The 22,063-nt window shown below is 40.9% G+C and overlaps 1 protein-coding gene across 15 annotated transcripts in view; it reads right to left on the reverse strand.

Annotated features, from left to right (window-relative positions):
• Nucleotides 1–8,476: 8,476 nt before the first annotated feature.
• Nucleotides 8,477–22,063, reverse strand: part of MYOM1 (myomesin 1) — a 158,744-nt gene continuing 145,157 nt past the window's right edge. For all 15 annotated transcript variants that reach the window (XM_070629769.1, XM_070629763.1, XM_070629766.1 and 12 more), the window contains 9 exons: nt 21,680–21,793; nt 20,893–20,980; nt 19,844–19,882; nt 19,648–19,753; nt 16,279–16,442; nt 14,036–14,072; nt 13,765–13,787; nt 12,146–12,201; nt 8,477–9,300 (listed from right to left, as the gene is read on the reverse strand). In XM_070629769.1, coding sequence (XP_070485870.1) covers nt 9,010–9,300; nt 12,146–12,201; nt 13,765–13,787; nt 14,036–14,072; nt 16,279–16,442; nt 19,648–19,753; nt 19,844–19,882; nt 20,893–20,980; nt 21,680–21,793 — 918 coding nt within the window. In that variant the 3' untranslated portion in view covers nt 8,477–9,009. The remainder of the gene's footprint in view (nt 9,301–12,145; nt 12,202–13,764; nt 13,788–14,035; nt 14,073–16,278; nt 16,443–19,647; nt 19,754–19,843; nt 19,883–20,892; nt 20,981–21,679; nt 21,794–22,063) is intronic.

Here is a 22,063-nt window from a genome sequence, read left to right on the forward strand (position 1 = left end):
ATCACAGTGGTCCACCAGTACATCTGGCCTGAGCTGTAAGCTGGAGCAGTAGGGAGCCCGGAAACCAAACCAGCTCCAAACCATGGGAATGTCTGAAGTCTCCATGGGGACCATAGACTAGGTGGCTTAAATGACAGAAATTTTATTTCCTCTCAGTTGTGGAGGCTAGAAGTCCACGATCAAGGTGTCACCAGGGTTGGTTTCTTCTGAGGCCTCTCCCCTTGGCATGGAGATTGCCATTTTCTTCCTGTGTCTTTACGTGGTCTCCCCTGTGAACCTGTCTGTGTCCTAATCTCTCCATATAAGGACACCAGTCATATTGGATTAGGGCTCACCCTGGTGACCTCATTTTAATTTAATTGCCTCTTTAAAGGCCCTGTCTCCAAATGCAGTCACATTCTGAGGTACTGGGGCCTAGGACTTCCACAAACGAATTTTGGTGGATACAGATCAGGCCATAACAAAGAGGGAAGAAATTCTGATAGATGCCTTCTTTCTCCAGAAGTGTTTATCCCAGCTCACTCCTGTGTAGACTGGTCTGCTCCTGGGAGGCCTTCATGGCACCAAGTAACTTCTAACAGAAATAGCCCTCCACTCAGCTTCAAAATGGCTAAAGTCCACCTGCTCATCAAAACTCAGATAAAATGCTTCTACTTCCACAAAGCCTTTTCTGACTCTGTATCTTATTCTTGCCTCACTATAGAGCAAGCATTGCCTCCCTCCTCTGAGCTCAGATAACAGTATGTTGTCTGCATCTTCCTTATGAACTTGTTGCTTGGATTATGGTTCTCCATATTCCAGTCATTGCATCAGTTAGAAGTAAGCATCCTTAGGATAAATCCCCGCCTGATTCCTCTTTGCGTCTTCACAATCTTTGCTCCATAAATATTCGTTGAAGGAATAAATGAGAGATAACAATAATAGCCAAACTGACCTATGTTTTATGCCAGAAGTCAAGTATTGAGAAGTTCTGAAATCTCTGATCATTGACTCATGTTAAGACCTTACATGCCTAGCGGACCCTTTGCCAGCTATTCAAGGTGAGCTGGGTGGAAGAGGCGTGAAATTGACGAGTGAAATTAATGCGCGCCTCTGTGCAGGCGGATGGATACCTCCAGTGCTCGTAGATAGACACTCGCGCTATAGCAGGGTGGAATTCTGAGGGACTCACGCAAGAGGTCACAGCGGAAGTGAGTTGAGTTACTTTTTTTTTTTGCAGGGACTTACCTACATTTCTACATAAAATACTATAAAGGTGACAGAAGTAAACGCTTCATGATTCTTTTTTCCATTTCATTCTAAACTGAGTTCCCAGAGTTTGACTCTTCTTTTGAATGATGTTTTTATAACAAACTTCCTGTGTTGACAAGGGACACACTGCATTTCTGTAACTGGTCACCATAGAAATGAGGAGCAGTGCAAATGACATACTATTTTAAAGCTTTTGTACAGTTTTTTGAGAGTTCAAGTCCCCTAATCTTTATCATGTGTCTCTCTATATACACAACTATAATACAATATAACTATAGTAGTAATATACAACTGTATCTCTTTATAATATATAAATATATAATATATCAAAATACAATCATAATAATATACAACTGTACCTCTATAGCATACTACTATAATAAGCCTTTCAAGTAATGTGTGTTTGGGTTTTTTTTTCAACTTCTCCTAGTCTCTTGACTTATTTTGCTTTAAATTATTTATCAACAAAGGTCTGAACACTTACTGCAGTTGGACCGGAGATCTTGGAGAGGCCTTCTGTGGGCAGCTACCAGGCATTCTCAGTAGGGAGGTATGTTTAGATAACTAAGATCAACCCTGGGGTGATCAAAATAGAATCTACATAGTGAAACACTTTGATTCAAGGGCACATCTCCTGGTCTCTGAAAGGAGACTCTTCGCTTTGACCAGTCCCAGTGATGTGGCTTCCGTAAGTGGCACCTTTTCTCCTGACTTAGAACCAGCTGTGGCAAGAGGAGTGGGTGACTTTCCTGTGAATATCATGGGCACTAGTAACTCTTCAGGCTGGAGTCCCATTCCTGTAAGCTTATGCCCTTGTCCTTTTTAGACTAGAGAGGAGAGAGGAGACCATAGAAGCTCAAGATCAGGGAGGGGACCTCTACTGTCACGATTTATTCAAAGCAGGGTGTATTTTATTGCCAAAGGGTTTTAAATGAAACTTAGCTGTGTGCTGTTCTCTCCCTTTTTCAGAGTGTAAATATTTGCCCTTAAGTGGGGATAGTAGGGAGCAGGTACCGTCTCTGGGTACCCACAGCATGTGTGTGAGCCTTGTGACAAGTAGTGCATTATTATCTCTTCTTGTCACTAGACTACAATAAAGTGTGTAAACAAAAAGTGCTGTGAAAAATCGCTTAGATCTTAATAACTGTGAGCTAGGTAATTTTGGAAACTTTCACCTAAGTTTTAGAGATTGAGATTTTGATGTACATATTTCAGTTGATTCTTCAGAAGCGTCTTAAATGATCTAAGACTTTTCTTATATAACTTCATCTCTAAAGCCCCGAGGTAGAGGTCAGAATGCAAATAACTGAAGACGTGATGTGACGGTCATTGTGTTTCACGTTTGTAATCTTCCATAAAAGCTGTGTATTTTACCTAAATGTCTTGCTGTGGATAAACAAAGCAGAGCCATAGAGTTGAACATAAGAAACACTTTGGAGACCGTGCCAGTGGTACTATTAATCCATAAATCATTTTTTTCAGGTGACAGCGTGGAAACTTAGAAGTAAACAGAACATCCAGTTTGTTCTCATAACAACACAATGTTAGTTTGTACCACGAGTGCTACACAGTACCTAGAAGTCTTCTGGTAACTGCCAAAGCAGTAAAGAAAATTCCTGATCCTATGCCTGAGAGAACTGGATTTTAATTCGTCTATTGTAAAAGATTTGCTGCCCTAATGTAGATTTATTAATGCACTACAAAGATGGGAAGGTTTTTGTTTTTAATATATAGTGTGAGAATTCAGAGTTCCCAATACTTTGACTCACACTTTCTCTTTCATTTTCCGAAGAATCCAGTTCAACCCCAGTAATCATTTAAACATCGTCCTCTGTTGCTTTCTGGTCAATCATCTTCTATTGCCTCCGTCTCTTGCAGTCAGGACTCTTTGTAGCTGACATCTTTTGAAAGTAATAATTTCTTACCAGAAGTTCTTAATAGACTCACAATTTTGCCATGATGCTACCCCCACCTCCCCCCTTCTCCTCTGTGTTCAGACTGCTCCCCTTACACAGGACACAACCATGCACCCAGTTGCTCAAGCCTGCCGGCAGGTAGGCGAGTCCTCCTGAGGAATTCCTTCTCCTTCAACCCCTCTCCAATCCACACCCACGTTCTGTCCATTTTACTTCCTAAATATCTCTCTGCTCTGTGTGTCCTTATCTTCTCGGCCACCACTCTCACACAGACGCCACAAGAGCCTCTTGAGTGGTCCAGCCCTGGGTAGGGTGGGACTTCCCGAGACTAGAGGAATGGAGGGAAGGCATGTGTTATCAGTGGCAGGGCCTGCATCTATTCCCACGAAGCACCTCTGATGGGATTGGCACTGAAGCCTGAGGCCCCTCATGCTGGCTGAGGTTGGCACAGAGGGAGTGCAGGCTCTGAGTATGAGGCTGGACCAGAGAGCCTCTGGCAGAGGTGCATCAGGAGCAAGAAGGAGAGACTAAGAACGAGAAGAATGTACTTCATATTTGCTCATGTGTTTACTGCTTCTGCCACTTCTCATTCTTTATTGATCTAAATTTCCATCGGATACCATTTGCCTTCTGTCTGAAGAAATTCCTTTTAACATTCTTGTATTACAGATCTGTTGGTAGCAGATCTTTCAGCTTTAGCTTGTCAGATAGTCTTTATTTATTTACTTATTTTTTGCTGAGGAAGATTAGCCCCGAGCTAACATCTGTTCCAGTCTTCTTCTATTTTTTTTTTTTTTTGCTTTTTCTCCCAAAATCCCCCCAGTACATAGTTGTATATTTTAGTTGTGGGTCCTTCTAGTTGTGGCATGTGGGATGCCGCCTCAACATGGCTTGATGAGCGGTCCCATGTCTGCACCCAGGATCTGAATCGGCAAAACCCTGGGCCGCCAAAGCAGAGCATGCAAACTTAATCACTTGGCCATGGGGCCAGCCCTTTCCTCTGTTTCTTATATGTGAGTCACCAGTACAGCATGACTGATGAGTGGCCTAGGTCCCTGCTTGGCATCCAAACCTGTGAACCCAGGCTACCAAAGCAGAGTGCGCTGAACTTAACCACTATGCCTCAGGGCCGGCCCCCAGATAGTCTTTATTTTGCCTTAATTTTTGAATAATATTTTCAGTAGGTAGAGAAGGCTTGGTTGAGAGTTTTTTGTTTGTTTTTCCTTTGACACTTTAAAGGTCTTGCTCCACGATCCTCTGGCTTCTATAGTTTCTCATGAGAAGTCTTGTGTTATTATCACTTTTGTTCCTTTGTACATAATTTGTCTTTTTCTCTGGCTGGTTTTAAGATTTTCTCTTTATCAATGTTTTTCAGCAAATTCATTATGATATGCCTTGGTATTTTTCCATTCTCTACTTAATATACTCAGTCTTTCCTCTGGCTTCATGAACATATACAATATAGTTAAATCAATGTTTTAAGGTCCTTGTCTTCTAATTCTATCATCTCTGTCATTTCTGGGTTTGTTTTTATTAATGTACTTTTCTGTTTTTTTCTAAGTATGGTTTATTTTGTTAGATTGTAGAGATCTAACTTTAACAGGTTAATGATCATAAAACTATAGCAATGACATTTCATTATATATCTCCAACCCACCAACAAATTACTGAAATACACATAGTTCATCATATTTCAAAAGATATTTAAGTATCTTTTATTGAAATTATGATTACATTTGCTGTTGGGGTTACATAGTGTTAACTAAAAATTATTTTGAATTTTCATTATCTGCTCAAATACTATTAAATTAATAAGGATTTATTCTTGATATTTTCATATTTGTGTATATTTTTTCCCCAATTTTATTGAGCTATAATTGATATATAACATTGTATTAGTTTTAGGTGTACCACGTGATAATGATTTGATACACGTATATATTATGAAATGCTCACCACAATAAGTTTAGTTAACATCCATCACCTCACATAGCTACACATTTTTTTCTTGTGACGAGAACTTTTAAGATCTACTCCCTTAGCAGCTTTCAAATATAGAGTATAGTATTGTTAACTCTCGTCAGCTTGCTGCACATACATCCCCAGGACTTATTTATCTTTAATGTACTTTTTTCCTGGTTATTAGTCATATTTTCCTGCTTCTTTGTATGCCTCTGATTTTTGACTGGATGGCAGCTATTATGAATTTCGCACTGTTGGATAACGTATTCATTTAAAGTGTGTTGCACTTTGTTCGGACACACTATTAGGTTGTCACAGATATTTGATCTTTTTGAGGCTTGCTTTTAAGCTTTGTTAGGGTGGATGCAGAGCAGCTTTTAGTCTGGGGTTAATTTAGCCCCACTACTAGGGTGAGAAATTTCTGAGGACTCTGATGTTGCCTGTAATACAACGTCTTTTCACTCCAGCTCTCAGGGATGAGAACGGTTCCCAGCCTATGTGAGCTCCAGGAGCTGCCTGGCCTTCTGCTTCCTGGTGGCCCTTTCCCCAGCACTCACAGAGCACAGCTCAGCCTGAGAACCTTCGCAGCAGGCCAGCGCTCCTCCTCTGTGTAACTCCCTTCTCTCGAAAACTCTTTCCCACAAATTTTAGCCACTTGAGCCTCCTTGAACTTCGATCTCTATCTCCTCAACTCAACGAAACTGACAGGTTCTCTCTGTTTGGGTGCCCCTGGCTGAACTGCAGCTTGAACGGTTTGTCTGGGCACCAAGTTGGCACCATCACAGATTTCTTATTACTGCTTCCCCTCTATCCAGGATCACAGTCCTGCATGTCTACTAGCCAATGCCCCCAAAAGCTTTTCCGTGTATATTTTGCCTGGTTTTCTAGTTGTTTATGGTGGGAGGACAATTTCCATAACAGTTATGCTTTGTGAGCAGACAGAGAAGTCCCTTGTAGTGTAGTTTTACATGTGTGTTTCTGGGGTCCCAGACATTGGCCACTTTTATGGGAACTCTTGGCTCAGGATTCCTGCACTATGTCGTGTTGTAAATTTGGACCCCACAAGCATGCAGTCCTGGCTTGAGAAATCCATTAACTTTGTTTTTCTACCCAGAACCACCTCCAGGCAGATGGCAAGCTTCAGTGTAGTTTCTCCATGTCAGTTGGTGATATTTTTAATATTCCCATTTTTTTTGACCAACCTACCCTTTGTGTAGCTTTGTACAGAGATCTTGGTAGCAGCTTCCCTCCCAAACAATCTGAGTCCACGTCTCTCATTCTGGTATGGATGTTAAAACTCCAGTCCCAAGCTCAGGGCTTACATCTAGGTAAATTAGTGTCTTTGCATTATGGAGTCTGCACATACTTGATTTTTATGTACTTGTAATGTTTTAGATGATTTATCCTAGTAATAGCTCGGCTTTGTGATTCTAACTTAAATTGTTTACTTAAGCGTGATTTTATGTTGGAGTCTACGTTTATAAAAAAGATGAAAATGTTTACAAGAACTCAAAATGTTCCATATTTAGGTACATAGGTAATTAAAGTTGTCTAACTTCTTGAAGCTTTTTGTTAAGTCAGACAACAGCAGTACTTAAAATGGAAAGGAAATATATTAATTTATAAACACAGTTTCACAAGTTAAAGGGAACTTAGTTATGCTATTAAAGCACCCTTAAAATTAATTTTTTCAATGGCTAGATTTTTAAATAGAAAAATGAGATTTTAAAGCCAAATATCAAGGATGTAGGAAGATGTAGATTTTTAAATTTATTGCTTTAATATATTGAATATTAATTTTATAAAACTAAACTTTGAATAGTCTTTTCTGTGCTCCAGTATGATCCTCATATTTAGCAGGTCATTGATTCATGAATTCTTATGAGTTAAAAGGACCTTCAGCATCATTGAATCGATAGATGTATAGTTCTAACCTGTAGGAAACGCAGCTTTTTACCTAAGCCATCAAATTATGCTACAGTTGATTTAGTCTGGTCATTATAATGACTGAAATAATTCTTACAACCATTTTATTGAGAAGTCTTAGCTTATAGAGCTCTGAATCCCAAAGCCATTTCTCTTAGTGCCACTGTGTTCCACCAAGTCTCTCTTTGCTGCGTGGCAAGGATCTTAGTGAGAGCACACTTTGATTTTGTAAGTTTTCACAGAATTTCAGAATTTAGAACACACTGTTTTAAAATTTTGTTTTCATCGGATTCAAAATCTCTCTGGTTTTCACCCCAGTCTGGGCTCCAGTGGTGTGGAATTGGGGGATGGGTGGCAGGTTCTGTTCACACACAGTCCCCCCCTCCCTTCTCCCAACACTGGGAACGCTGCTGCTGTTCTTACGAGGGGCACATTTGGGGTTCTGTCGAGGGTCTTAGGGGCTTCTCACCTGCTCAGCTCCTCGGCATGCAGATCCACCCCTACCTCACCCTTTTCTCCTCTCTTTGGCTCCCCTGCTGGTGTCCACCTTCCTCCTGGGTACACTTGTCCACAGGGAGCCCTCTTGCTGAGGGAGGGAGAACCTCAGACTGCTCAGGTCAGTGGCCCTCTGCGGGGTCCCCTTGACCCTCAGGGAGACCATTAACTTGCCCGCCCGTTAGTGAGGGCGCAGCATCGCACTCCTGCCTGGCAGCAGCACAGGACACTCGGCCGGACAAGGGAAGCAGCAACAGTCAGATGAGAGAAAATTTCCAGCCCCAAACTTTGCAAAGGAGAGGATGTGTAGGCGCCCCTCCAAGCTGTATAAAGGAGTCTGTTGCCCATCCCTGACCCTTGGCAGGAGGAAGGAATGGGGAACCTCCTTTCAACACTACTTGTTTCCTCCAGTGGTGTGTGATTGTGTATGTGTGTGTGTATGCAGTAGTTGGAGGTAGGGGTGGGGGAAGGACAAAATTTCCTAAAGCAGCACGCTGCCTGTCAGCAAGCCCTGCAAGGAGGCACAGGCCCCAAACCTGGCAGTTCTCTGAACTTAGAATGAAGGTTCTTTAGTGCCGTTTATTCTTAGTTGTGGGTCCTTAGTCCCCAATTCTAGCGTTAGAGACCCCGCACCATCTTATTATCCTTAACTGACACATTATGTTCATTTACTTTGGGTATGTTAACAATGGAATCTACTTGATTGTCTGGTAAGCTCCCAGATGCACAGTGACAGAGCAATTTCACATCCCTGAACCTTAATTGACCTCGGGTGACTTCTCTGATCATGCTACACCTTCGTAAACCAGCCACTGCTTTAACCAGGAATTTAAATCAGGAGACGTGTTACAACAAGCAGTGAGAAAGACGCAGCAGAGGCCACCCCACTGAACAGCCAAACAGTAAGAATGAGAGAAACACTGATGGCGAGGGGGAAAGGTGTGAGGACCGTTTATTAATACCGAGGAGGTTCCAAATCGCAAGACCGCCAACAGAACGCACATCACTATCATAACATCACACGGAACATACTGGTTGGCTCCACTTGTCTCCCTCTGTACAGGATGCTGAAGTATAAGCACAATCCATGAGAATTTACCAGCAAAAGTCCAGCCACATCCAAACTCTGCTCCACATCATATTCGTCTGCTCTCTGACCGTTACTCAACATCCCTCTAACTTTATTCTGGCCTTTTCCTTAAAATTGTTTCTTAATGTTTGTTTGACCAGTGGTATTTTCTTAACACATAATTTGTAGATAAATAAAAACTATTAAAATGTTGTTACTAGGTGCTTTTTCATGTGAATAAAAGATTTGACAATTTCCCCCCGAAGCCAGCACAAAAATGGGGAGCAGAAAGCATGATGACTCCCTCACACGTAACCCAAACCATTTGCACACACGCAGCACGAGGCAGCTCCGTGCAGCTCTCCTCGCACGCCCCCCGGCGCTCTCCGCTCACTTGGACTTGCTGCCTTTCTGAGCCTCCGCGGTGGCGATCCTCGCCTCCTCCTCCGGGATGAACACGCTGACAGTGAAGTCACTTATCTCTGAGCCGTACTTGTTCTTCACAACCAGCCCATATTTGCCGGAGTCTGCGGTGCTCACCCCGCTGATGGTGAAGTAGGCGGTCTTGCCGGCCTCGAACTTGAGGTTGCAGTGGTCATCTGAGGCCAGGGGCCTCTCGTTCTTCAACCAGGAGACCTCCGGAGTCGGGTCGCCCCACACGATGCAAGTGAGATTAAGCGCCTGCAGAACAGGTTTTATGGGAGGGAAGGAGATATATCAGATATAATAATCCAACTTCAAGAATCCTTCTGGTGGTTTGGCACGACCCGATGGAGGATAAATACAAACCTTCCAGATCAGGGTTTCAAAGTGGTATGTGTAAGCACCTGTGTGAATTACAGCCTGAAGTCAAACCTCAGTAGGTTTCTTTAAGGCCTCAGCTTCCTGGCTTCGGGAAGGCTTATCATCAAAACCACCTGAAGGAGTTTGCGTCCAGTTCCCATCTCCACTAAGCACATACATGCCTTTTGCTCTAATGTGGCATTTTGGACTCTGTCTCAGTAGAGAAATCTCATTGCCATAATCACCACCTGCTTGCTTTTGCATTTCATTCATTTCACAGTGCCCAGCAGCAGACTCCGAACAGCTGCTTCGGATAATGTGACTAATTTTCAAATTCCGTCTTCCTCATTTTATTTCTCCCCGCAAACCCTACCCCATCTGTTGCAGTTGCAAAGGTGCTCTACCAAAATGTATTCCTATTTCCTAATATTTTATTATATTCTCTGCTGAAACCCTCTTGTTTTAAAAGATCAAAGTTTAGGTCTATAGTTTTACTTTACCTTACTTTTCACTGAATTTTTTTTAGATAAATGTAGATTCATATACAGTTGTAAAAAATCATAGAGCAATCCTATGTACCGTTATCCAGTTTCCCCCAATGTAACATTTAAAAAAGTTATAGTATAATATCACAACCAGTACACTGACATTGATGCAACCCATTGACCTTATTTAGATATTCCAGTTTTGCTTGTACTCATTTGTGTTTAGTTCTGTTCAGTTCTATCACCTGTCTAGGTTCATGTACCATCACCCCTGTCAAGATACAGAACATTTCCATCACCACGAGGATCTCTGTGTTGCCCTTTATAATGCACCCACTCCCCCCCACCTCCAACCTCCCAACCTCATTCCTAACTCCTAGCAACCAATAATCTGTTTTCCATTTCTAAAATTTTGTAATTTCTAAACCACTATGTAAACAGCATCATATGATATTTAACCTTTTAGGATTGTCTTTTTCACTCCGCATAATTCCTTGCAGAGTTATCTAAGTTATTGCATGTATCAATAGTTTGTCCCTTTCTGTCGCAGAGCAGCGTGCCAGGGTCTGTCTATACCATAAAGGTCATCTGGGCTGTTTCCAGTTTTGGACTATTATGAATAAAGCTGCTACGAACATTTGCATACAAGTTTTTATGTGTACATAAGTTTTAATTTCTCTATGATGAATGCCCAGGGGCGCAATTGCTGGGTCATATGGTAAGTGCACGTTTCATTTTTTAAGAAATTGCCAAACTGTTTTCCTGTACAAAAACTGTACAATTTTGGCTTACATTCTCACCAACAATGTATGAGTGACTCAGGTCCTCTCATCCTCACCAGCATTTGTTGTTGTCACTATTTTTTATTTGAGCAATTCTGATAGATGTGTTATGATATTTTATTATGGTTTTAAATTACATTTCCCTGATGGTCGATGATGTTGAATTTACCTCACATTTTAAATTCCAATTTGCATTTTTTTCTTACTGAAATCCAGAAATTATAAGGAAAAGAACTAGGGCTCACATTATCCAGGGAAAAGAATTTCCTTCTAAATATCCTTTAAAGGGTCTTATCTGATCAATTGTTACCTCTTTTGTAAGAGTATCATTTAAAATTGGGTAGACTAAGAAATCTGTTTTCCTTCCATGATTAATTAGCATTTCTTACTGAATGATTCTACAAACACATTTCAGCAAGAAAAATATGAGTCAAACTATTGCCATTAAAGTTATCCAAATGGACCAACTATATGATTTTGGAAACTGTGATAACTTAGCAGTTAAACCTTTTAACAAAATTCCCAAAGACCTTATGTGTCACAGAAAACTATTATCCATAATTTAGATTTGAGTTAGAGATCACAAAGTGGTTTCACATACCTTCTCTCTCTCAATTCTTACCATGACCCCCAGTAGAGATGAATATTTTGAACCTCGTTAGATGAGGAAAATGAAAATAGAGTTTAAAAACAAAAGCAACCCTACAGTGGTTGAGCTTAAAGCCAACTGTGGTCATATTTTCCACCCACGAAGACACGCAGCTGGATGAAACCCACCTCTCACTAAAGCATTCGGATGTGCCTTGTTTTAGCACGCTAGTTCTCATCGCCCATCCTGTGTCTTCATTGCCCTTTTGAGGTGGGAAAAGGTTTGTTGCACTACAAGTACCTCTCCTCCTAAGACTGGTACATCAAACTTATTCTAATGAAACATAGGGATGAAGAAAGTGAATCCAGGGTAAAAATTATGTTCATTGTTTTTCAGAGGGAATATTATGGGGCCAGGAAATAAAAGTTTAAAACCAAATGGAAAGAAATCAATTTTCAACTGAAATAGAGCCCCTAGAAATTCATGGAGCAGCATGTTCTCCTTCCAAGGTGAGGTATTTAATAGGACAGCCCATTTTTTACTAGGTGCTAGAGGTTGCTTCTTTCTTCAACTACATTTGTCGTATAGTTATGATAGAACATTTTCTGCTTCTCATGATTTTAAAGGGCAACTCTGGAAAGAGACTAAGTGGTCTACATATGCCCACATCAGACAAACTTGCATCCTGATGCCTGCCTACAAAACATTAAGATGATTGGAAAACTGACTGCATTCGCAACCTTGTATCTGGCTATTCTGAAGTCAAGCACAAGCAGCCACGGCATAAGCCTAAGATGGTGGGATGCATCTTAAAAGAAGGATCAAGTTCTGGGGCACTAGAACCCATTCCTAGTGTGGAAGAAGTGGGGACAGCAGTCCATGCTTACCTTGCCCTCCTGGATGGTGACCACATCAGGGAGACCGCCCACCACCCGGGCGCGATCTGCAAGCATACGATTTCTGGTTAATCACTGAAATGATGAGCATGAGCTATCGCACACACAAAACCACCCCAGAAAACTAATCTTCCAATTTAGTTTTCCTCTCCTTACATTATTTTATACTTGTTTTCAATATGCAAGATAAGAAAATAATCCAGTGATTTTGAATGTTAATCCTTCTTCACAGCATATTACGTGTGCACAGGTGCCTCTGTCTGTACCTAAATTATCAGGTTGAGATTGTTTTGTTGTATTAAGACCTGCCCTACACTCTTCATGGTTGTTTTCAGCCGTGGCCCTTCTGCAGCTCACTGAGGCTCAGTTGAGGAGGCAGAGCAGATCTCTAAGGACCGCCTCCAAGCCCAGCTTGGCCTCTTTTATGGGCTTCCCTGCGATTAAAAAGGTTGCATAATTGGAGGCTACATGCCAGGGAGATCTGGAGGCTCGTGCAGACATGGGCTTTCTTTGAGGCCCTCCCTAGAGAGCTTCCCTTTCTTGCCTCCTGGTAGTTCTTGGCAGTGCTGTGCAGGGCCCCTCTCTATGGCTGTGAGTACAAAGACCTCCAGCTGAGGGCCAAGGTGCGGGAAGGATGCTGAAACCCAGGGCTGACTCCCAGGCCAAGCCATGTGCTCTGGGTGTGTCACACCCCTGGTGCTGGCATCTGCCTCACTTACCACTAGTAGCAGCCTCACAAACCTGGGGCATGAGTGGAGGGAGGGAAAGAGGGAAAAGGAGGGAGGAAAGCAGGGCAAGTCAAAGGTTAAAAATTCCACCCTGAGTGACCTGGAGCCACTGAAAGGCGGACGGACGACTTCACTTCTCACTCTTCATCCTAATTCCCTTCCATTCCAGCTCAGGACTGACTCTACAATTTCAACCCTCAACAATTTTCAAATTCTACCTCCCATACCGAGAAAGAATCTGAATTATTCTGACGGATTAGTCTGTGACTCCTGGCATCCTATAAGACCTTGAGATCTTCTGGAAATCTCTATATGTGTGAAGCAAACAGTTGATAGAAGTCAGTAGTGAGCACATTTCTGGGTATGTAGCCTTGACAGTTTGGTGTTTGTTCACTCAGACTGTGTCCAGGGGAATGGAGGGGAGGAAGGAAGTCCTTAGTTGGCATCTTTTACACTGCAGGGGCTCTTAGGAAAACACCTGAGTACTTACTGGGGGACCAGTTACAGTGATCTACCTGATGTCAAATTTACAGTTTCATCTTTCTTCTTTTCTTTAATGTATATGAAGTTTTCTGACACACTGTGCCTGCTGCAAGTTGTTAACAATCTATTGTGTGATTTGCAACCTAGAGATCTCTCAGGAAGTCTGGGTGGTAGCTCAAGTCAAGAACTGGATGATGTTCTTATACTGTAACCTGAGACTTTCTTTTCATAGACCTTCTTACTCAAGAGACTAAATGAAAACATATGTAGAACACGTAAGATTAAAAAAAAAAAGAAAGAAAAAATACTTCCATTCTCCTCTATCTCTAGTCATAATAGCAAAATAAAAGTTATATTTTGAAACTATGCCAGGAGCAAACGGGAAGGGGGTTTACTTACTTTTCTCGGCAATGGCAGCTTGTCTGTGGTTGACACGAACAAACATACAAAGAAAGAAGAATTTTGTTTTAGTGTTACTTCAAAGTAGCTAACCTGACTGCACTTCATTGCCTCGGAGACATTTTGGTGCTTAAGAAAGCAGTGGGAAGAGCAGTTTTTATTGCCCTTGCTGAAATGAAAGACCCTCTCTGATACTCAGATGGGGAAGCAGCACACAATTCCAGAGACATTAGTGCACGCAAGTGGCATTCTCCAGGGAAAAAGGACTTACTTTAATCTCTGGAACTCAGCAAAGGCTTCGTCATATGCTTTAAGAGAAAAAAAGAGAAGTTAGAATTTTCTTCTCACCCAGAATTGAGGACACACGTGGGCTGATTAAAATTCACAACCTGAGGTCAATGTGATCTGCCCAGACATGACTAAGCTAACTTTGAATAAGACTGTGCCTGTGTGTTCACTCTACAACTTGACGGACTTAACAAGAGAAGCAAACACTTTCTAGGTAGAAAATATGACATAGTGGATCTTAGAAGCTCTCAATTCAGTGAGAGACCTTCAACCTTTCAAACAGAAAGGCAAAGATTAGCTCTGCCAAAGACAAAATGGGAATAAAGGTCTGTTTCAAATAAGGCTGGTGTCTAATAAGCATCCTGAGCATCAAGAAAGCTTCTCTCTTTTTAACTCCTCCCACACATCGTAGCCTGCTCGCTAGACAGGTACACGTTTCTATGTTATGGGGCCTGTCTGTGGTAAAGAGCACAGGGAGTTACTGCGATCACAGCATGCGCCTGAAGCAATGCTTCTATGTCGTGCAGGAGATGAGATAAAAGATGAGTGAGACGAAGAAATGAGAGCTATAGAGTTCTAAAATGGGTTTTTTGTTTTTTTTTCTTTTCCTGGGCCTGCAGAGTAAGCCACTTTGAAAACTTCAGGAGAAAAGACAGCTTCATTTTGAAATCTCTCCCACCTCGTATTTAAGCCCCTCTGTGGTCCAGGCATCATTATATTTATATCTAGGAAACATTTACATAATGCTAGTCGAGCCCCCTCCTTTTGCAGACAGGAAAAATACACATAAAGTCAGCCTCAAAGTCTCTGGAGGCAGACTAATTAGGCTAAACCAGGCAAGAGCTCGGCACTCTTCTCTTTGCCCACGCCACACTAAGAAGGAGACAGGCATAGCTGAGCCAATCTGTGTTTGGTGGCAGTGTCAAGGCTGGAAGACAACCCACAGCCTTTTGCTAAGGGGGATTTGAGAGTGGGGCTGTTAAACAAGCTTTGGTGGGCCAGAGTAAAAGTAAATTTTTTAAAAGTTTTAAAATTATCTACCCACTCCTTGTTTCCCTTTTTCTACTGTGTCTCAGAGTGTCAGATGGACTGCAGAAGAAGTCCCCTACCACCGCACATACGGGACTCAGGAACAGTGTGGCCTGGAGAGTCCCAGTCCCTGGGGGCAGCCACTCCCATTCCCTCAGAGAGCCTTCAGCGAGTCTTTCCAGTCACAATGGGTGGGTGGGGGGGAGGGTGCGGGGACTCAGCACAAAACAACTCAAGACAGGGTTGAAAGGCTGCCCCCATATTCTGAATCTACTCTCTCAGGATTAAAAACGCTAAGAGTTATTGCACATTTAGATTGCCTTTTAACATAGGAAGAAGTGGAAGAAAAAGTCAGCGCACAATCTCCTTTAGTAACTTCATATAGCTGTTTTATTTCTTTAGGAAATAAGATGACGTGTCTAGTACCGGGAGAGGGAGAAGTGGCACAGAGTTAATTTTTAATTTATGGTTGTGCATCTTTTAACATTTTAAATTTTAATTACTAGTTGCACATCACCTTTTGCTGTGTTCTTAGGTAGAAACCTTTTGTCCATATCTCTCATTACTTTCTTCTCTCCTTCCCTATTCTCTCTAGAACCCCTGCTCTCTCAGAAGATAACCGAGAAATCTGAGGCCGTAAGGATCCAACTTTTTCAACTTGCGTCTGTTCTCTTCATTAGTTGTCTTTGCTTATTCACGTTTACTCCCCTCTGGTTTCTGAAGAAAAGGTATCCCTGCTCCTCCCCAAAGCCAACACTTTCGCCCCTGCCCTGGACCTCCAACCTTTCGTTCCTCAGAACTGGCATTCACCAATTATTCCCCTTTACTCACATCTTCAATCCTTCCAACTCAACTGCCTTCCTGGGTTCTGTGAACATGCTTGAATTTCAATCACCACAAAACTACTCTTTTTCAGTGTTTGTTCTTACTCAAATGACTGCAAATCAATCTGCCCTTCTTGTAAGCATCTTGAAAGAGTAGTGCTTTCTCTCCATGTTTATTGTCTCCACTATATTTTTAACTGATTATCCATCCACTGAAGTCTTGCTTCTACCACCACGGCTGAATTTAAACTGCTTTATTAAAATCTCCAATCACCTTTCAAGAGTCAACTGTAATGACCTCTTATCATCTTTCATTCTTTCTAAAGAGCCTGCTCCTCTATAGTAAGTTCTAATCTGCAGAATTTCCATTTACCTTGTCCAGAAAGATCCACTGTCTTCTGGTGTCCAGTTTTGCCATCAAAGAGCTCCATTACATATTTCCCTTTGTCATTTGGAGTGGGCTCATTGATTTGCAGCCAGATCTGCTCCCCGGTGACCCCAGTCTTCACTCTGTCTGAGTACTTAATAGCAGTCCCGCTGTTCATATAAAAAAAAACATCGTTATTGTTTGCTGTCATCTAGAGCTGATCTTTACTTTGTCTCTTATTGGAGGTCTCACCACATGGGTTCCACATATATTCTTCTGCTTCAGAGAAATTATGGATCTTGAATCACAGAACTTAGATTCCAAGGCCCAGAGTGGGGGTGGGGGTGGGAGTCTGACAGTCTCACATTTAACTCTCAATACCTGTCTGGAGCCCAGGGCTGATTGCAACACCAATACTTCTCAGTGGTATTGTCTTTGTTTTTGCTGGGGTATTTATTTGTAGGACTAAGGGAATCTTTTCAGCAAAAAGGCCAAACTACACATTATATTACTACATATTTCATGCAGATGGTATACGGCTATAAATTGGATTTTATAAGCTAGTCAAAAACAGGTTTAAGGAGGCTCATCTGTGACGGACGTCTATTGACATATATGGTTACAGAGCTATTTAAAACATATGTAAATATGCACTTGGTAGTAAGGCCAAGAGTAAATGAAAAGCAGAGTTGCTGCCAAAATCAGTGAGGTACCTTCTCTGTCCCTGGATGTGAGGTTCTGCCTACATGTTCTATAGTAGGTCATGAGCAGCACATGCATTGTACTCTTTGCAAGAGAATAAAAGCAAATAGAACCTTTTGTTTTGTGATCTGACAGTCTAGAAATGCTACTGCTATAGATGAAGTAAGAGAAAGGTAGTAGTAGATGTACTCTCAATGATGTTAAAAGAAACTCTATGAAGAGTTTGCAAACATGTGAGGAAATAAGAAAAAAAGGTAGTATACAAAACTACTTTATTATAGTAACAATTCTGCATAGAGAAAAGAATGGAAGGAAGTACCCCAAAATGTTTAAACTATGGCTAGGAAAATTATAGATGATATCACATTATAAACTTTTTCTAATTTATTATGTGATATTATAAATATAATTTCTAAAACAAGCATGTGTTATGTTTGAAGTTGTAATAAACCAAATGAACTTTAAAAAACATAGAAAAACAAAAATATCCACCAAAAAAGTTCCAGCTTTCAAATAAATGTTCAGCATTTTTCTTATATACTACATCCTTTAAAAGATATTAAAAATTAAAAATGCTGTAAAATGTTGGGTAAAAGAAACCATCTGTAACCATAGACTTTAGCCTGAGCAATATATACATGTCTTAGAGAGTTAGAAAGACAGATGGTTCTCTGCTTTGCTATAATAAATCTGTTTTGCACTCTTTAATCTCTGGCTCCCATGCATAACAGTACCTTACATTTGGAAAGCACTTCATGGTTTACAAAGTGCCATTAATTTCATTAGGTCCACCAGTGTTAGGTCCACCAGTGTTAGGAGATAGAGTAGGTATTACTGCTGCTATTTTACATGAGAGAAAACTGAGATTCAGAAAATGCAAGGGAGGATCCAAGGGAAGATAGGAGCAAAGAAAAGACTAAAGCCCATTTCAAAGTTTGTTCCCATTATGCCACGTACTTACATAAAGACAGTGAAGACAATCAATCTTTGATTCCTGAATCTTTCATAAGCACATGGATACACAAAACACTCATTTAGCGGACTAGACTCAATAATGTAAGAAGTTTACGCCTTGCTAGTCTAATAGCAGTTTCCTCAAAACACAATGTTCTAATTTTTTAGAACAAGTAATTCTTTTAGAGATTATGTAAAGCTTTTTGATTGATGATTCAATTAATTTATCTTCTCTTAGTCTTCAGACTGATATATGAGAATGTCCTAGATGTCACAGAGGAATTTCCTAGAATTTGATCTATTTTAACTTATAATTACTTTCCTAAAATGTATTCTGAAAGAAATAGAACAAAGGAATGAAACCTCAAGCATTAAAATTGGAATTTCACTTGTTCTCATTTTTCTTTTAGAACTCAGGAAATGAATAATAATAAAAATAATAACAAAAACACAGTTCTACATAACAATAAAGTCATTATAAAGAAAACACTAAATGACTGTTTTATGGGACCCAGTTCTGGTTAAATGTTCAATCTAGACTTTTGATACAACTTGAACACAGGGGTAGTGCCATGATGAGGGGGCTCTGGAGCCAGGCTGCCTGGGCTCAGCCCTCCACCCACCACTTAGCTGTGTGACCTCAGGCAAGTCACCTCTCCAAGCCTGAGCTTCCTCATCACTGCCGTGAGGAGCATCTACCTCACAGAATTGTGAATGTTAAAAGAATTCATACATCTAAAGGGCTTGGAGCAGTGCCCAGAATGTTGTAAATGCCCACTGAAGGGAAGATAGAAATAAACATTGCTGTCTGCCTCCGCCCAGGGACGCCACAGTGACTTACTGCTCAGCGGGGCTCATAAGGACTTTGGGAATGAATGTCCACCCCATCCTAAGAGTGGACTGAAGGTGGCTATGCTCCAACAGATTTCTATGCTATGCCAGGCTGCTGTTCTCTTTCAGCTCAGAAAATTTCAAGGAAGCACAGAGTTTAAGGACCCTGTCAAAAGCGTAAATGGGAGAAATGGTTTGACTTAGAAACCTATTTCAGCTCTTGGAATCCTAGAAGTGAATTTGAAAAGAAGCCCTCTATAGCTCCATAAAAGCCTAGGATAAAACAGATCTCCAGGCTCAATCCAGTTCAAACACATATTCCTAAAGTCATCTTGAGATCTCCAAAGCCTTCCGAGGGTGGACAAGACACACGCTAATGCCCGACTATGTCAATTGCTACAAAAGACAAAAATGACAAACTTGGGCTTTCCTCTGGATTAGGTTTCCTTGGTGAATGGCCATTAATTCACACTGAAGGAAACTTGGTGTCTCTTGGTGCAAGCTGCTTCAGTTTTGTTCCAGACCATAGCACGGGATAGCTGTGTGTAGAAAGAGAGGATAGGGATCTGGCTCTTGATGCCTAGCAAAGCAGACAGAGCCCGAGCATGACGACCTGGAGGTGGAGGTTACATTCAAGAGATGTCTATGAATTATACTTCCCAGATCATAAAGACAGATGCTCTAAGCCATCACTAGCTTCACCATGCACGTATTGAGAGAAAATGCTGACCCCACACTAAGGGAATGGCCTGGGTACTTCTGTCCCATGCTATCAACATCAGACCTGAGAAGTAAGAAGATTCCTTACCGAGAGTAGCAGAGGGTTGTTGTTTATCCCCCAAGTGGGGAAAGAGTTTCTACACAGCAACTAAGTTCCCCTTTACTTACTTGTGGGACCAGTTAACTTTCAGATCTTCCAGGTAGTAAGTAACAAAAGAGTACAGCCGGATGCCTTCAGCTGTGCTCTGGATCTTCAGGTCTGTAGCAGACAAAGCTGAACGAAGAAAACAGTATATTTCATACACCTGTGAGCCCATCCAGGCGAATAATGAAGCATTGTTGTGGTGAGAATATTTTAACTTACCTATCATTTTACATACTTCACTCATCAGGTCTTTAAAGGCTGTGGATAGAGATTCATAGATAAAGCTTTAGCCTAAAAATGCTCAATGTAAGGTCAAATCTCAAACTGTCAGTATGTGCTCTCAAAAATATCCCGTCTGGTGAATGGTAGTGGTCGTAAGGTGAATTTGTTGAATAGTAAGTGCTCTTTGAGGGAATAACTCAATTTTTATCAAGTTTTAAAAGATCCCTGCTCTTACTTTGATATTTTTTCCCTCTAATTCTCTGTAACTGTCACTATATTTACATTCTAGAGAAATAGTCACAATGAAATTTCCAAGGTTCTTGGTTTAAGGTTTCTCTTCTTCTTAAGCCCCAGGAAGCCAAGTTTACATTAGAGGAAGTTTTCTTGGCTGTGTCATCAATTCATAATGAATTAACCATCTAGTTTCATGACATTTCTCAGCCTATTAATGCTTTTTGCCAATCAACACATTTAGTCCTGCCTCCACCAGGAGCAGGAGGGTGAAATCAAAGTCAGGCTTCTGCTGTTTGTTAGCAACACTTAAGGATTTTGTTCAGGAATGAAATTGGAAGTTTGGGGTCCCCTGTAGGTTTTCATTATCATGATATATTTGTCCTTAGTAGTCTCTAAAAAATGGAAGTTGTTTTCTCGGCTCTACGAATACCTGAGAGTCTTCGAGTTTCATATATAAATCTTTCTTGCCACCTTTTAAGAGTAGACTATTTTGCGATACACTATTCACAGTAAGTTTTGATCCTGGTACATTTTTTATAGGGTTGAAACAAAAATGATAATTTATATTGAAAACAGACCCCTAGTTGGACTATAAACTCTCTGAGGATCAAAAGAACACTTCTAATTTCTAGGAAGACTAAAAGTGAAGTATTTTTGAATAAAACAGTCATTCACTCTGCTGAAATTTCAATTAAACAAAATTTGTGGACACAAAATCAGCATAACTTCAATTGTCGGCTCAGCCTCCCTCAGAATTCTGGTAATCTGTATACAGAACACACAAAATAGACCCCAGCAGGTGGTGGACTGACCTTCATCCACAAGCTTCAATCTGCTCTTATCTTTTCCTCTGTCGTCTTTCAGGATAACTTCATAAATCCCAGCATCTTTCTTGGAAAACTAAGGGGGGAATAGGTATACCACATTGCAGCTTATTGTAGCCTCAGAGTATGATGTTTGCATTTTTAAGGCCCTGTGATTTATAGAACTGCCATCAAAACACACACTGAACAAGCACCTAGCCATGTGAGCAATGAACAACTCATAGGTGAATCTATCCATCATCATTTGACCAGCCAGCAGTCCTGGTTTTTCACCCTCTAAGGATAATTGATTTGAGACTTAAAGTCCTTATTCTTCACTCTGCCTTCGTATTAAAAGCTAACAATCTTATATATTTGAAAGGTATGCTCTTTTAGACAAAAAGTAGGTACAAATCTATACTTAAATGAATACTGTGTCTGATTGTCTCTGTACTTTTAGAGAACAAGTTATCATGAGGCTTAAGAGCAAACGAAGAAGAATCCACTTAGCTGCCCTGCCACTCACTCAACTATGAAACAAAGGAGCTCAGAGAGACAAAAGTTGTGGTGTCTAGCCAATATTGGTTGGATATCTGACAAATCCATGCATATCACAAAGGTGAGAGAAGCTTTTGTGTCCCTACAGCTTGCTTTTTTGCGTGACATCAGGGCATGAATCTTCAGAGCACTTAGAAGATATTACAAATGCCCAGGGCAAAGGAATATAGAATCTAATCTCTGTTTTTTGGTAGGGTACAGAACTAATATGTTACATTTCACATTTAGAGTCACCTACCTCTGTTATAAGCAGGGTACATATGCCATCCTTAAAGTCATGCTTTTCATCCACTGATATCTCCCTCTCATCTTTGTACCATACAATATGAGTCTCCTTCTTAATATTTGCCACCTAGAAGGAAAACCATAATTACACTTCTTGAAACAAGGGAATGCTACTTTTATAAAACTAAACAATTCTCAATGTAGCATTAGATAGAAGAAAAAGCACTGAACTTTGAGTCAGAAGACATAGGTTTCTTAAGAAATCAATTGAAAGGTATTTTAATTGATAAGGAGCTTAGAATAAAGTGGATACAAGTGAATAAACCTAAATCAATAGTATCTCTATTTCCAGCAGTAAAAATCGACTTTAAAATCATCTGGTGGACAAGAAAATAAA

The sequence above is a fragment of the Equus przewalskii genome, chromosome 7 (genome assembly GCF_037783145.1).
Source record: "Equus przewalskii isolate Varuska chromosome 7, EquPr2, whole genome shotgun sequence".
Taxonomy (NCBI): domain Eukaryota; kingdom Metazoa; phylum Chordata; class Mammalia; order Perissodactyla; family Equidae; genus Equus; species Equus przewalskii.